Source organism: Labeo rohita, unplaced genomic scaffold, assembly GCF_022985175.1.
Source record: "Labeo rohita strain BAU-BD-2019 unplaced genomic scaffold, IGBB_LRoh.1.0 scaffold_54, whole genome shotgun sequence".
Lineage (NCBI taxonomy): Eukaryota > Metazoa > Chordata > Actinopteri > Cypriniformes > Cyprinidae > Labeo > Labeo rohita.
In genome coordinates this window covers 543,240-557,868 of record NW_026129462.1, presented here as the reverse complement: position 1 = coordinate 557,868, position 14,629 = coordinate 543,240, and the positions used below count along the sequence as shown (strand labels likewise).

At 36.3% G+C, this 14,629-nt stretch overlaps 1 protein-coding gene across 2 annotated transcripts; it reads right to left on the bottom strand.

Moving 5' to 3' along the window:
* Window positions 1–1,316: 1,316 nt before the first annotated feature.
* On the bottom strand, window positions 1,317–13,025 carry eps8l3a (EPS8-like 3a). 2 transcript variants are annotated; one of them, XM_051103700.1, is made up of 20 exons: window positions 12,900–13,025; window positions 10,680–10,752; window positions 10,537–10,607; window positions 8,213–8,277; window positions 7,971–8,129; window positions 7,660–7,809; window positions 7,506–7,579; window positions 7,317–7,423; window positions 7,100–7,227; window positions 6,922–7,027; window positions 6,769–6,842; window positions 6,542–6,616; window positions 4,789–4,934; window positions 4,072–4,258; window positions 3,964–3,995; window positions 3,784–3,880; window positions 3,601–3,705; window positions 3,441–3,526; window positions 1,918–2,050; window positions 1,317–1,835 (listed from the first exon to the last, which is right to left on the bottom strand). In XM_051103700.1, exons 2-20 carry the CDS (start codon window positions 10,739–10,741, stop codon window positions 1,809–1,811), a joined length of 1,884 nt encoding a protein of 627 aa, XP_050959657.1. In that variant the 5' UTR covers window positions 10,742–10,752; window positions 12,900–13,025; the 3' UTR covers window positions 1,317–1,808. The 2 variants fall into 2 exon arrangements, with proteins under 2 accessions (XP_050959657.1, XP_050959658.1); XM_051103701.1 differs by having other exon boundaries at window positions 10,680–10,764; window positions 12,900–13,006.
* Between the last annotated feature and the right edge of the window lie 1,604 nt (window positions 13,026–14,629).

Genomic DNA, 14,629 nt, shown 5'->3' with positions numbered 1-14,629 from the left:
TAAATATGTATGTTTCATAAATAGGGACTGTTTTAAGCAATCATAAGCATTGAGCAATCATTAATACTGATCATTTTCAGATTATATGCTCTTATAAATTTCATATAATAATATATATTCAAATCGAATTTCATTTCTTGTGCATCTTTGTATAACCCCCCCCCAAAAACAACAACAACAACAAAAAAAAACCCCAGCTTGTTAAAACCAGCTAATTTTGACCCAGAGAGATACAGATTTTTAAAATATGCATGGTTTATAGTAACGGAATGAAACTTTGCAAATATTTAATACCCTCGAAATACACAACATTTATTTTATCAGATTTTTTCCAGTAATTTTCTAAGAGACATAAACATTTAAAATATTAGGGTAATTTTTGACCCGGGCATGTATGGAACACTATTAGTGTCAAAAATATGAAATGATCTATAAAGTTGTATTAGTGTAAAAGCACTTTTGTAAAATACGTTAAGGGACTGATTTTTATATATATATATATATATATATATATATATATATATTTCTTTATTATATATATACATAAATATAAATATAAATATAACCCATTTGATTGGGTTTCATTGCTCTTATAAATTTCATACAATGATATATTTAATTCACATTTCGTTTCTTGTGCATCTTTGTGTCAAAAAACACTTATATACATAAATATGCATATGTGACCCCGGTATGTATGGAACACCATTAGTGTCAAAAACACTTTCTATAAAATCATCTATAAAATCATCTATAAAGTTGTATTAGTGTAAAAACACTTTAGTAAAATGTGTTTAGGGGCTGAATTTTGTTGATGGACATGAATATATGCATGTGTATATACAAAGCACTGCAGCATGAAACATGGATCACTTTTTTCATATGCAAGTAAAATGAATACGAACGTGACTCAAAAAAAATATGACTTATAGAAATTAGCACATTAACCCAGAGAAAAGCATGATGAACAATATGCTAGATATATATATATATATTAGGGCTGTAACGATAATCGCACAATGTCGTGAGGCGCGTCTAGTCAATGAAGCCGGTACTTTGATTAGTAGTAAAGCTCCATCACGTGCGTTCAGCTGGAGCGGCAAGTAATACACAGAGCCGTAAAGCACTGACAAGCTACGCCAAAATCGCGCGCAAAATCGAATCGCGATTTTGGCGTAGCTTGTATATATATATATATATATATATATATATATATATATATATATATATATATATATATATATATATATATATATATATATATATATGCGTGCACTGACAAACCATTGCAGCAGAAAAAAAACACTTTTTTTCATATGCAAGTAAAATGAATTTATTTTAAAAATTCAGAGGAATATTTATGTTGTTTTGTTAGAAATAAATATGTAGGTTTCATAAATAGGGACCTTTTTTGAGCAATCATGAGTTACAAATAATTAAATTCCATTCATTTCATTGGGTTAATACTGATAATTATCAAATTATATGCTCTTCATACAATGATATATTCGAATTAAATGTCTCATCAATAATGACAAAAATATACATATATTTTCATAGTTTTTTTTGTTTTGTTTTTTTTGGTCTGGCTCATCTATAATTTTAAATTTCAAACAACTTCTTCATTTTTAAATTAATAAAGTGGTAAATGCAGGAATTACACAGTGAAATTTGTTCACATTCACTCAAGTTGCTGATCACATGCAATATAGACTATTTTATCAAATAATGATTCTTCAAGTCCAAATGCAGAAATAGCATACAGATTTTGTGATTTAGCATCACATCCTTCAGTATCCGGTTGTGGCTCAGATCATCGGTCTCACTTCATTGGCCTGGAGAGAGTCAAGATGAGGTCAGCGTGACATCACTAGTATGTGATGACGTTAATGGTGGTGAAGATGATGTGGTACTCACCGCGAGGGCTGATTTGACGTTCTGCAGCTGGTAGAAGACGCGTCCGCCCTCTTCTGGGCAGATAGTCTTGAGCTCATCGCGTGTCATTCCCAGCAGCATGGAGCCGCTGATGCCTCCTAAACACCGCACCGTACTGACAAAACACACACAAACATAGAATAACATACTTAATGTACAGAGTATTTAAACTATGCATGCTAGTACACATATCCCACAATGCAATGCGCTTGAATCAACATATAAATCAATATTTTTTTTGTTGTTGTTGTTTTGACTTATTATTTGATCACATGAAAGTGGAACTAAAAATATAAACTATAATCAAACACAATGATACTATAATTTATATTTAATTATGTATACAATAATATTAGCATAATTTACATTTAATATATATTTAAACAGTTTTCATTGATGGACGTCGGGTTTTGTAATAAAGCAATTTGTGCTGAAAGAGAAACTAAAACAAACAGGACATAAATATAATAGTAATGTATGTGATATAATACAATAATTATGAATTTAAACCTAAAACTAAACTGAAATAAACGCAAGTTTTATTTTTAATTAAAAAACAAAAAGTGATATGAAAAAATACTTATGTTAAAATTACACATTTTAATATTAATATTACATCATTAGAATTAGGTTATATACAGTAATAATAAATATTAAAAATACAATTTATAAATATTATGATACATCACACAATAATAATTCAACATTTTCCTATAAAGCTTCTTTGAAGCAATGCATGATTTAATACATTATGAACTTAAATCTTACACTTAAAAAAAACTATAAACATATTCAAAAAACATAGTATATGAAAAAACAGTAATAATAATATCCATATTATTATGCACACTGTAATTTAAAATTTTAATGTTAAAAATATAATATTATTATTATGCATAATATCACAACATAATATAATATAATTAGAATAATTAATGATAATTCAGCAATATTTTCCTACAAAGCTTATTTGAAATTATGCATAAGACAATACTGACTCACAAAAAGTAACATTTCTACATAAAATTGATTGAATATGCAAGTTAACTACTTACAAATTAACTCTAAATTGAAAACTAGGTCGCTGAATTAAACATGCTACATAAGATAAAGAAAGGGTTGTTTTGCATACATAATACATTCTATTATTTCTAATAACTCTAATATAATTATGATAATTATAATAATTCACTAATTAAAAAAAAAAAAAAAAAAAAAAAAAAAAAAAAAATATATATATATATATATATATATATATATATATATATATATATATATATATATATATACATATATATATTTATTTATTTATTTTATGGTAAACGAAGCATTAAACACTACTAACTCAGACTGACATTTTTATGCAAAATTGTCTATGCGAAATAGCATATCTGAATGCAACCAAATTACTGAAGCAAAAACGCAACGTAAGGTCATGAACTGGTTATTTTGCATACATATCAAATGAAAAAATAGTATGCAGTGCATTGTGTGTTTCTGCTCACATTTTATTGAAGCCCTTGTGCTCCAGCCAGGCCCGGACCTCCTCGGGTCGTGATTTTCGGGTTAGTGTGGGCACAGATGGTGCTTCCTGTAGATCAATAGGTGAAGCTCATGATTGTGAACACATCATGATTATCAGGTGCACATGACTGATATACGTACGGGTTTGTCCTGCTGCTGCGGTGGCTGAAGCATGTTGTTTGGGACGTAACCGATCTGCCCTTTTTCATTCCTCACCTTCCACCACTGCTTAGACATGTCCAGCAACTACACACACAGACACATGCGCTGTCAGAAACACACTCCACTATCAGATCTGATGTGTGTGTGTGTTGTGTTGCTCACCTGTAGTTGTTCACCTTTACTGATGGAAAGCTCTCTGTTGTTTCGTGCTGTGAAATCAAAGATGGCTCTCATGAAGCTCGCTGGTAACTCCTCTGAACTGCAAACACACAGCGTCACACACATGTTGTACAGTTGCAGATCTTACGTGTGTCTTATGTGTTGATATGCGTGTATCTGTACCTGTTCTCAGGCTCCAGCGGTGGTTTGTTGCTCTACACAAACAAACAGAGTGTTAAAACAGCTGAATGACAGGTTGATCATGTGATCATGTGTTTGGTATGTTTGTACCATTTGTTGTGTCACAGGCGCTCGTGCTGGCTCTCGTTTGCTTGTGTTAATGTTTGTCTTTGTGTTTGTGTTCACGTTCCCATTTTTGACACTTGGCTCAGGGTTTCTGATATCTGGCGGCTCCCATCCGTCATCAAACACGGGTGTGTAGGTGGGAATGTCATCATCATCCTCCGGCCACTTGGTGCTTCATCATACACACACACACACACACACACACACACAATGAGTCTGAGTAAGTGTGTGTCTAAATGTGTATGAGTCTGAGTGAGTGTGTGTGTTTGTGAGTCTGAATGTGTGCTAGTCTGAGTTTGAGTATGAGTCAGGAGGAGTGTGTGTTTTTGTGACATATCAGAACACAAATTTGTATAATGACATGGGTATGACATAGGTATTACAAGGAGGTGGTGAATAATGAGGACATTCTGAGTGTCCCCATTTTTCTAAAGGCTTATAAATCATACAGAATGTTTTTTTGTTTCTTTTTTGAGAAAGTAAAAATGTGCACAGTTTCCTAAGAGGGGTAGGTTAAGGTGTAGGGTTGATGTAGAGCGATATATAAAATATAGTTTATACAGTATAAAAAGCATTACGCCTATGGAATGCCCCCACAATTCACAAAAAAAAAAAACCTCTGTGTGTGTGAGTCTGAGTGTATGTCAGTCTGAGTGTGTGTGTGAGACTGTGTTTGAGTCTGAGTTTGTTTTTGTGTTTTACCTGGGAATGTTCCAGGCATCTCCCAGTGACTGCCATAGACGATCCTCCTCCGGTGTCGCCTCCTCGCTCAGAAACACCACACACTCCGGCTCAAAGAGAGGAGCCACGATAGACGGAGGGAGATCCTCATTACAGTAAAACACAACCTACACACACAAACGCACACACGTCAGATCACCAACACAGACAGATGGACAGACAGACAGACGTCTCACCAGATCCAGTATAGAGAAGAGACAGTGAGCAAGATCAGCAGCACTGGGACAGACGGACGGACGAACAGACGGGCAAATAGACAGATGGACAGACAAATGGACAGACGGACGGACAGACAGATGGGCGGACAGACAAGCAGACAGGGAACAGACAGGGAACAGACAGGGAACAGACAGGGAACAGACAGAGAACAGACAGTGAGCGAGTTCAACAGCACTGGAACAGACAGATGGACAGACAGACGGATGGACAGAGGAACAGAAAGACGGATGGGCAGATGGATGGACAGCCAGACGAACAGACAGAAAGATGGACAGGCAGATGAAAAAAAAACTGTCCAGTATGGAGAACAGACAGTCAGAGAGTTCAGCAGCACTGGGACAGACGGACAGACGAATGGACGGACAGATGGACAGACACACATACAGAAAGAGAGACGGACAGACAGATATCTCACCAGATCCAGTATAGAGAACAGACAGTGAGTGAATTCAGCAGCACTGGGACAGACGGGCAAACAGACAGATGGACAGACGAATGGACAGATGGACAGATGGACGGATGGACAGATGGGTGGACAGACAGACAGGCAGACAGGCGTCTCACAAGATCCAGTATTGAGAACAGACAGTGAGTGAGTTCAGCAGCACTGGGACAGACGGACAGACGGACAGACAGACGGGCAAACGGACAGATGGACAGATGGCCAGACGGACGGACAGGCAGACAGACAGGCGTCTCACCAGATCCAGTATAGAGAACAGACAGTGAGTGAATTCAGCAGCACTGGGACAGACGGACAGACAGACGGGCAAACAGACAGATGGACAGATGGCCAGACGGACGGACAGACAGGCGTCTCACCAGATCCAGTATAGAGAACAGACAGTGAGTGAATTCAGCAGCACTGGGACAGACGGGCAAACAGACAGATGGACAGACGAATGGACAGATGGACGGACGGACAGATGGGTGGACAGACAGACAGACAGACAGGCAGACAGGCGTCTCACAAGATCCAGTATTGAGAACAGACAGTGAGTGAGTTTAGCAGCACTGGGACAGACGGACAGACAGACGGGCAAACAGACAGATGGACAGATGGCCAGACGGACGGACAGACAGGCGGACAGACAGGCGTCTCACCAGATCCAGTATAGAGAACAGACAGTGAGCGAGTTCAGCAGCACTGGGACAGACGGACAGACAGACGAGCAAACAGACAGATGGACAGACAGACGGATGGACAGATAGGCAAAAAGGTGTCTCACCAGATCCAGTATAGAGAACAGACAGTGAGTGAATTCAGCAGCACTGGGACAGACGGGCAAACAGACAGATGGACAGACGAATGGACAGATGGACGGACGGACAGATGGGTGGACAGACAGACAGGCAGACAGGCGTCTCACAAGATCCAGTATTGAGAACAGACAGTGAGTGAGTTCAGCAGCACTGGGACAGACGGACAGACAGACGGGCAGACAGACAGATGGACAGACAGACGGATGGACAGATAGGCAAAAAGGTGTCTCACCAGATCCAGTATAGAGAACAGACAGTGAGCGAGTTCAGCAGCACTGGGATTGTTAATATTTCCATGCAGTTTGCCCTGATGACCACAGATTGTTTGATATTATTATTAGTTTTAAACCATTTCAAAATATGTAATATAAATAAGATTTCAACACATTCAAAATATACTTTTATTTAATATATAGAATATATAGATATTGTATAAAATAAAACAAAGTATCTGTGTACCAGCATGTTAAAGGCCATCTTGATTTTCCTCAGACAGATGGAGAACTCCTCCTCTGTTGGCATTCCCTTTACACCTACAGCAAATAGAGACAAATACATCAACACAGCCTTCATCAACTCATCTCATCTACTCATACCAGTCCTCTCGCTCACTCTTATGCTTCTTTTTCTTCTTTTTCTTCTTGTTCATCTTGGGCGCGACAGCCGTCAGTCGGTCTGAGAAGGCCTCAATGTCGTTAATGAGGTGATTCAGGATATCCTGCAGACAGACGAACTGTCAGAATCTCTCATCTGTGCGTTGGCGACGCATTACTCTGTCTTCAACACTTACCACATTCCTCTCTCTCTCTGTGTATGGCCGCGGAGGGGGCTGCTCTCCCTCGTGAGGGGGCGGGGTCTCTATCTTCATGTAGGTGGAGTTATTTCTGGAGATGGGAGGAGTCGGGACTGGACTGTCATCTGGATACACAGATAAACAACAGGCTTTAAGTTGGGAAAAGTACATTATTTTTCATTAAATACCATTTCTCGTTTTCCGGATGTCTCACCATAATCCGGAGCGTCCCAGGGTTCAGGAGGTTTCTGAAGGATCACTTGAGGTGGAGGAGATTCTCGTCTTGAGTTTCTCTGTGCGACGTTTTCAACAGTGGCTTTACTGCAGAATCAAATCACAAATCACATTAATGTGACATACGAAGAGGATTTTTGAGGAGATCAGCTGATGTTTATCCTCTAACCTGCCATTAGTCATTCTGTGATCGTCTTTCTTGTTCTGCAGGAGCCGCTCCAGCTCTTTCTTCAGAAAATCTGCCTAAAGAACATGTGAAAACAACAGAAATGTTTTATCGCGAGAACCGCTGAGATGCTAGAGCATCTGATTTATGAACTCACCTTGAGAGACTCGCTCTGAAACAGAAAGACGCTGACGGGGCGACTGCTGCGCTCCTGAATGGAGACTGTCAGCAGAGAGTCGTAAACTCTCTCGTCCAGAATGGCCTTCAGATCCAGAATGCTGTTCAGCGCCCACGACTCCAACACCTCCTGAACACACAACAACAACAACACTGTGAGAAAGATGATCATCTAGAGTCAAAGAGAAATATTATTTAAACAGATATCAAATAAATTGTAAAAATAAAACATTATATTACATTTATATGCATTTATTCTATAGTCATAAGTTACTGAGACGTCGTCCTGACCTTGGTCTCGATGTCGGCGAGCAGCAGCACTCCGTCCTGCACCTCCAGCATGACGTCTTGACCCCACACACGGCCCATGGCGTCCAGATACTTCAGTCGCTCCACACAGTCGTTCACGTCACGTAGCTCCTGGCCATCCAGTTTAAAGGTGAACAGATGCTGTGGAGCAGAGTCACAGTGACACATCAGAGCTCAGATGATGATGATGATGATGAAGATGAATAATAGTTAGTGATTCTCACCTCCACTCTGTGCTGGAACTGATGCATCTGTCTGTTGACAGAGCTGGCATATTCCTTTCTCTGATCTGTGGAAAACACACAGACACACACACGTTGACTAGATAACTGAGCTCATCTCACTGACTTACACTGATTTTTTATCAGGTTAATTATATTTTGTATCTCCTGACCAGACAACTACATAAAGTCATCACAGAAACAGGTGCAAAACACTACATTTTACGATTTACGTTTTTACTAACACACACAAACACAATGGCAAATATATATATATATATATATATATATATATATATATATATATATATATATATATATATATATATAAAATTGTATATATGTAATTGTAATAAACATCAAATTATAGACAATTATAATATCTAAATATTGTCTTGAATACATGAAGATCTATTATGTTACATGAATTACTATACTTCGAAATGTTTTATTACATTTTTTACATTGATACATTTTGTCGTATTAATGTAATCGTATTACATTCAGTTTTGTGTGTGGTGTAATATTATTGTACATTTCATATCAATGAAAGAATATGCAAGTTTCTTGTAAAATTTACTAAACGCTTTTACTTTCGCTTTCGAATGGATGCGGACTGTGATGACGCGTTTTAACGGTCGTTAGCATCGCAAATCCTGCGAACTTTTTATATACTTTTATTTTTTAACATTTATAACTCTTTACTTTGTGTTATATTACCTTTGCGTTGAGCTACAAACTCGATCAAAATGCACAATGTTTCCATCTAAAATATATTTTGAGTTGCTCGTCATATAATGAAGTGTTTCACTTGTTAGCAGTAGGTTACCTCACCTCAACATGTTCATAGATTTGTGATCATCATACTTGTTTCGCTTATTTCAGTAAATGTCATAAAAACTATCGTGCTAAGCCAGTAGCAGTACTAACAGTGTCGTGTAAACATGGCTGAAGACGCGAGAAGCGGAGGAACAGACAAACGAATCATTTGAGTGAGTCATTAATGCTGGAACCGCTCCGATTGATTTAAACTCATGACTTCGATCATTCCGTTCAAACGATTCACTGGCAAAGCCCACATCAAAAGAGCCATTCATTTTCGAATTTCGACATCGGTTGTAATGGTTTTAAAAAGCACGTAGTGATGAAACTGAGCTTTTCGAACCTCCGAATTAGTTACACTGTGTCGCAAAATGATTCACCGTTTCAAACCGTTCCAATCGGATCGCGCATCGCGAATCATTTGATTCAGTTTCACATTGCGTTTCGCGAATCATTTGTTTTAGATCGGGTTTTCGTAGCACGTATTGCGAATCATTTGATTTAGATCGGAACTTTGGAGCGGGTTCGCGAATCATTTCACGTGTTAAATGATATGCGAAGTGCGCTCCGAGTCCTGGTCTGAGATGGTTGGCCAATCATTATTTAGACCGGGAATTCGAAACGCGGATCGCGAATAATTTGATTCAGATCGGGACTTCACATTGCGTTTCGCGAATCATCTGATTTAGATCGGAGCGGGTTTGCGAATCATTTGACTGGAACTTAGCATATCCCGAAATATTTTATCAGATCCGGTTTTCGTAGGGCGTATCGTGAATCAGTTGATTTAGATCGAAACTTCGGAGTGCGGATTGCAAATCATTCGATTCCGATTGGGCTTTCGTAGTCTGTATCGCGAATCATTTAATTTAGATCAGAAGTTTAGAGCGGGTTCGCGAATAATTTCGCAAAATAAATGATATGCGATCTGGGTTCGAGTCGTGGTCTAAAATGATGGATCGCGAATCATTATTCAGATCGGTTCTTCGGAGCACGGATCGTGAATCATTTGATTTAGATCGGAACTTTGGAGAGGGTTTGCGTATCACTTGATTAAGGAATTTAAGTACGGGTTCGCGAATCGCTATCGGATTGTAGCGTCCAACCGAACTAAATTATTTGTTTCCTTAGTTATTTTTAGAAGAAATGCAAAACGACGGCATGCTGCGGTGGGCGAGTAATGTAATGGGTGTACGCCCAAACATCGTGTATCACTGTCTACTGCAACAATAATAACAGCAAAGCACCATACCCTACACAGGTTTATATTAATCATTAAAACACAAATATACAAAACAAGAGTACAAACTGGATTTGTTCGTTTGTTTTCAGTTTTATGACTTTATAAAAACATTCCTGGCACTGTATTTCCGTAAAGGAAATCCTGGTAACTGAGTTGAATAAGCAGCAGTGTGGGATCATGAGCGCGTGTATAAATAGTTCAGTGTTGTAAAGGTTGAGTCAGAGAGCGTTAATGATCAGCTCGTCTCAGTATCAGTACTCACTGTATATCGATTTAGCGCTGGGTCTGGATAAAGCCGACAGATCCGAGGACGCGTCATCCAGCGCCGTCACGCTGCGGGGAAACACACGGGTTAGACACGCCTTTGAGACGCCATAACACACACGAATCAGAGGCGATTCTCACCTAGAGCCAAGCGATTCAGGGTAACCGCTGGACCAGCCGAACGGACTCGAACCCCGCAGCATGACGACAGGGCCTGAACACAACACTACACCATCAACACAACACAACATTCACGTGGTTCATTTACATACCATAAACTTATTTAGTATAAGAGTTGTCAGTTTATTATATATCAAACAAATAATACTAAATTAAATTACAACTTGCTGAGAGCAGTCCTGATGAAAAAAACAGCATATGTTGGTAGGTATGTTTTGATGCTGGGATGCTGGTTTATCCTGGTCCTTAGCTGGTTTAAGCCGGTCCTTTGCTGGTCAAGGACCAGCATTAACCAACAAAGGACAAGCATAAACCAGCATCAAAACATAGCCTACCTACCAGCATATGCTGATTTTTTCACCAGGGAGCTGAAAAGTCGGTTAAATGATTTGCACATAAATATTCAAATTTATGCAATATATACTTGTGTATTTAATTGTCTATTTAACTTACATTTGCACTTAAAGCTAAATATTTATTTATATACATTAAAATACTTTAAATTACTTACAACTTGCTGAGTACAGACGAAAAGTCCGTTAAATCCGTTACACATAAATATTCAAATATACGTAATATATACTTGGGTATGTGTGTATTTAATTGTCTATTTAACTTACATTTCCACCTAAAGCCAATTATTACTCTGTATATTAGAATACTTAGACGAAATTGACTATTTTATATCATAGAAATAATACTAAATTACTTACATCTTGCTGACTACAGATGAAAAATCCATTAAATCACTTACACATAAATATTCAGATTTACGTAGGCTAATATATACTTGTGTGTATTTTACCTTCTATTTAACTTACATTTACACTTAAAGCTAAATATTACTCTGTATACATTAGAATACTTAGACAAAATGGATATCTTATATCAAACAAAGACTAAATTAAATGACTTACAACTGGCTGACTATATGAAAATTCCGTTAAATCAGTTAGACAAATATTCAAATTTACGTAATATATACTTGTGTATGTGTGTATTTAATTGTCTGTTTAACTTACATTTACACTTAAAGCTAAATATTACTTTTTAAAATATTAAAATACTTAGACAAAATGGATTACTTTATATCAAACAAATAATACTAAACAAAATTACTTACAACTTGTACAAATGAAAAGTCGGTTAAATCAGTTACACATAAATATTCAGATTTATGTAACATAGCCTATACGTGTGCATGTGTATTTAATTGTCTATATAACTTACATTTACACTTTAAGCTAAATATTACTTCATATAGATTAAAATACTTAAAATTGATTATTTTAGTCATATACAAATACTGTACACACATATAAGAATACCATAGTATTCTCATCACTTACAAATACCATTAAATACAAAGCATTTTTCAAAAATCATAGTATTATTACCATGTGAAACCTCACTGTCATGGTAAGGTCTTATGGTACCTTTTGTTTCACATGGTATTGTATGGTAAACAATTTGATGGTTTCTCACCATATTTTTTTTAAAGTAAAAACACAGTATTTTAGTTCACTGTTAAGGTGCTTACACAACATTAAAAGTACATGAAGTACTTTAGAAATGTAGTATTTCCAAGGACTATTGGTAAAGTTTTACAATGGTAGAAATTGTACTTTGGTACATTTGGTTGTGTAAAGTACAGTCATACTATTGTATTACCATATCTTACAACAAATATACCATGGTATTGTCTGAAAACTTTTACAATACCATTAAGCACCATCAATATACCATACAGTAGTACTTGTACCATGTTGCATGAGAAATATTTGCATGGTAACACCAGCAATTATGGAATCGAGGACTCCTGCGTGTTTTGGTTTCTCATTTCAAATCAATAATAGATTGTGTTAATTACTTTGGTTCACAATCTGCCCATGTTTATGAACTCATAAAGCACAATTGCTGTAATCTGATCTCCATCATCAGAGAAAAAGTGACGTAACAGCTAAAGATTCATGAGAGCCACACGAAAAACCTCACCGATTTAATCACAAATACATTTAGAATCCTGGTTAACCATTTGATGAAGATCAAATCCATCAGAATCAAAGCAGAAACCATTCAGAAACGGTTTAGAAGTGACTTTAGCGTCCGTTTGAGCTCTTCGAGAAGATCCAAACCCTCAAAGATGACATTTGAAGTTCATCTAATGACTAAAACACTTACCGAGGAGATCAGACAAGCTCTTGGAGATGTTTCTCAGCCCTGTTTTGAGATGATCTGAGGTTTCTCTGCGCTAGTTCATAGTGTGACGGACGGAGGAACAAGAGCCGCTCCTGGGGCCAAAGTCTGATGCGTCTTAAAGGAAAAGCCCAGATGGGTGGAGAAATAACATAAGACCTACAGAGTGATAAGCACACCTTGAGCAGCGATAACCTCCGGTTTGACCACCAACACTCGTTATCAGAGTTTGAACGTCATGGATTTATAAATGAAATATATAATATCTGTGCTGAATCAATATTTTGGTTTCAAATTAACCAGAACTGAATCATATCAGATCTTCTTCTATCTTTTGCTGTAGTGTGTCAGTAAAAAATATCGGTTTACATTTCCAAACATTCTTTTTGCCATTAATTGTAATAATCTAGTGAGATTTTTGTTTGCACAAGGAGTCTGACAACAGCCAGGGCTCCACACTGAGATCTGATCTCATCATCATCCAGTCTGTCTCTGGAATGACATGAAGACACAGAACAAACTGAAATAGAGTAAATCCTGAAAAACGAGATGTTTCAAGTAACCTACCTGCAAAACTACCTGAAAAACTATGCACAAGTGCACATAGGGCAAAAGCTGCTTTAAACGCAAAGGATGGTCACATCAAATGCTGATTTATTTTAGTTAATAGAAGTTCATTGATAAAGAAAATCTATTTATGACATTGTTTTTGACAGCATCCTCATTTTATGTGCTTAACTGCCTAAAAATGTTAACAGTACTGTAGCTTTGTAGGTGTAGGTCTCTTAAAGCATCTTGGAGATGTTGCCACAGTTCTTCTGGATTTAGTCTGTCTCCATTTTTCTGTTTCTTAAGACAGACTGGATTGAATGATGGAGAGATCAGATCTCTGTTTGCACAAGGAGTCTGACAACGGCCTGTGCTCCATACAAAAATCTCACTGGATTATTACTGTAAATGTAAATATAAACTGATATTTCCTACTGACACACTACAGCAAAAGACCGACTTTAAACCATTTTTTAGCTGATGAAAATACTAGTGGCCTAAGACTTTTGCACAGTACTGTATGTATTTTTAATATTAAATCTTTGAAGTAACTTGTTTTATAAATAGTATTTTGACAATATAATTTAAATTTATATCTGAATATTATATGAAACAGGATATTATAATACATTATATAACAAATTATAACTGAACATGGGCCTATATATATATATATATATATATATATATATATATATATAGATATAGATATAGATAGTCACCACAAAAAGTAAGATCATGACGGCCCATATATTATGCTATTTTATATTGTATTGCATTACATTATATTTTTTGAAATATATACATATACATACATACATACATACATACATATATATATATATATATATATATATATACATACATATATATACATATATATATATATATATATATATATATATATATATATGTATGTATATGTATGTATGTATATGGGCCATCATGATCTTACATTTTGTGGTAACAATTAATTGCCATACAAATAATTATAATTAAATGTTTAATTTTTTGTTTTGTTTGTTTTAAGTTGGAATTGGTCTATAATAATAGTAAATATAATAATAGTTTTCAAATATACATGAAGTACAATTGACAAAAATTAATTAAAAGTATACAATTATATATTTTTACAAACCTTGTTTAAAGTATTTTGGCAATTATAC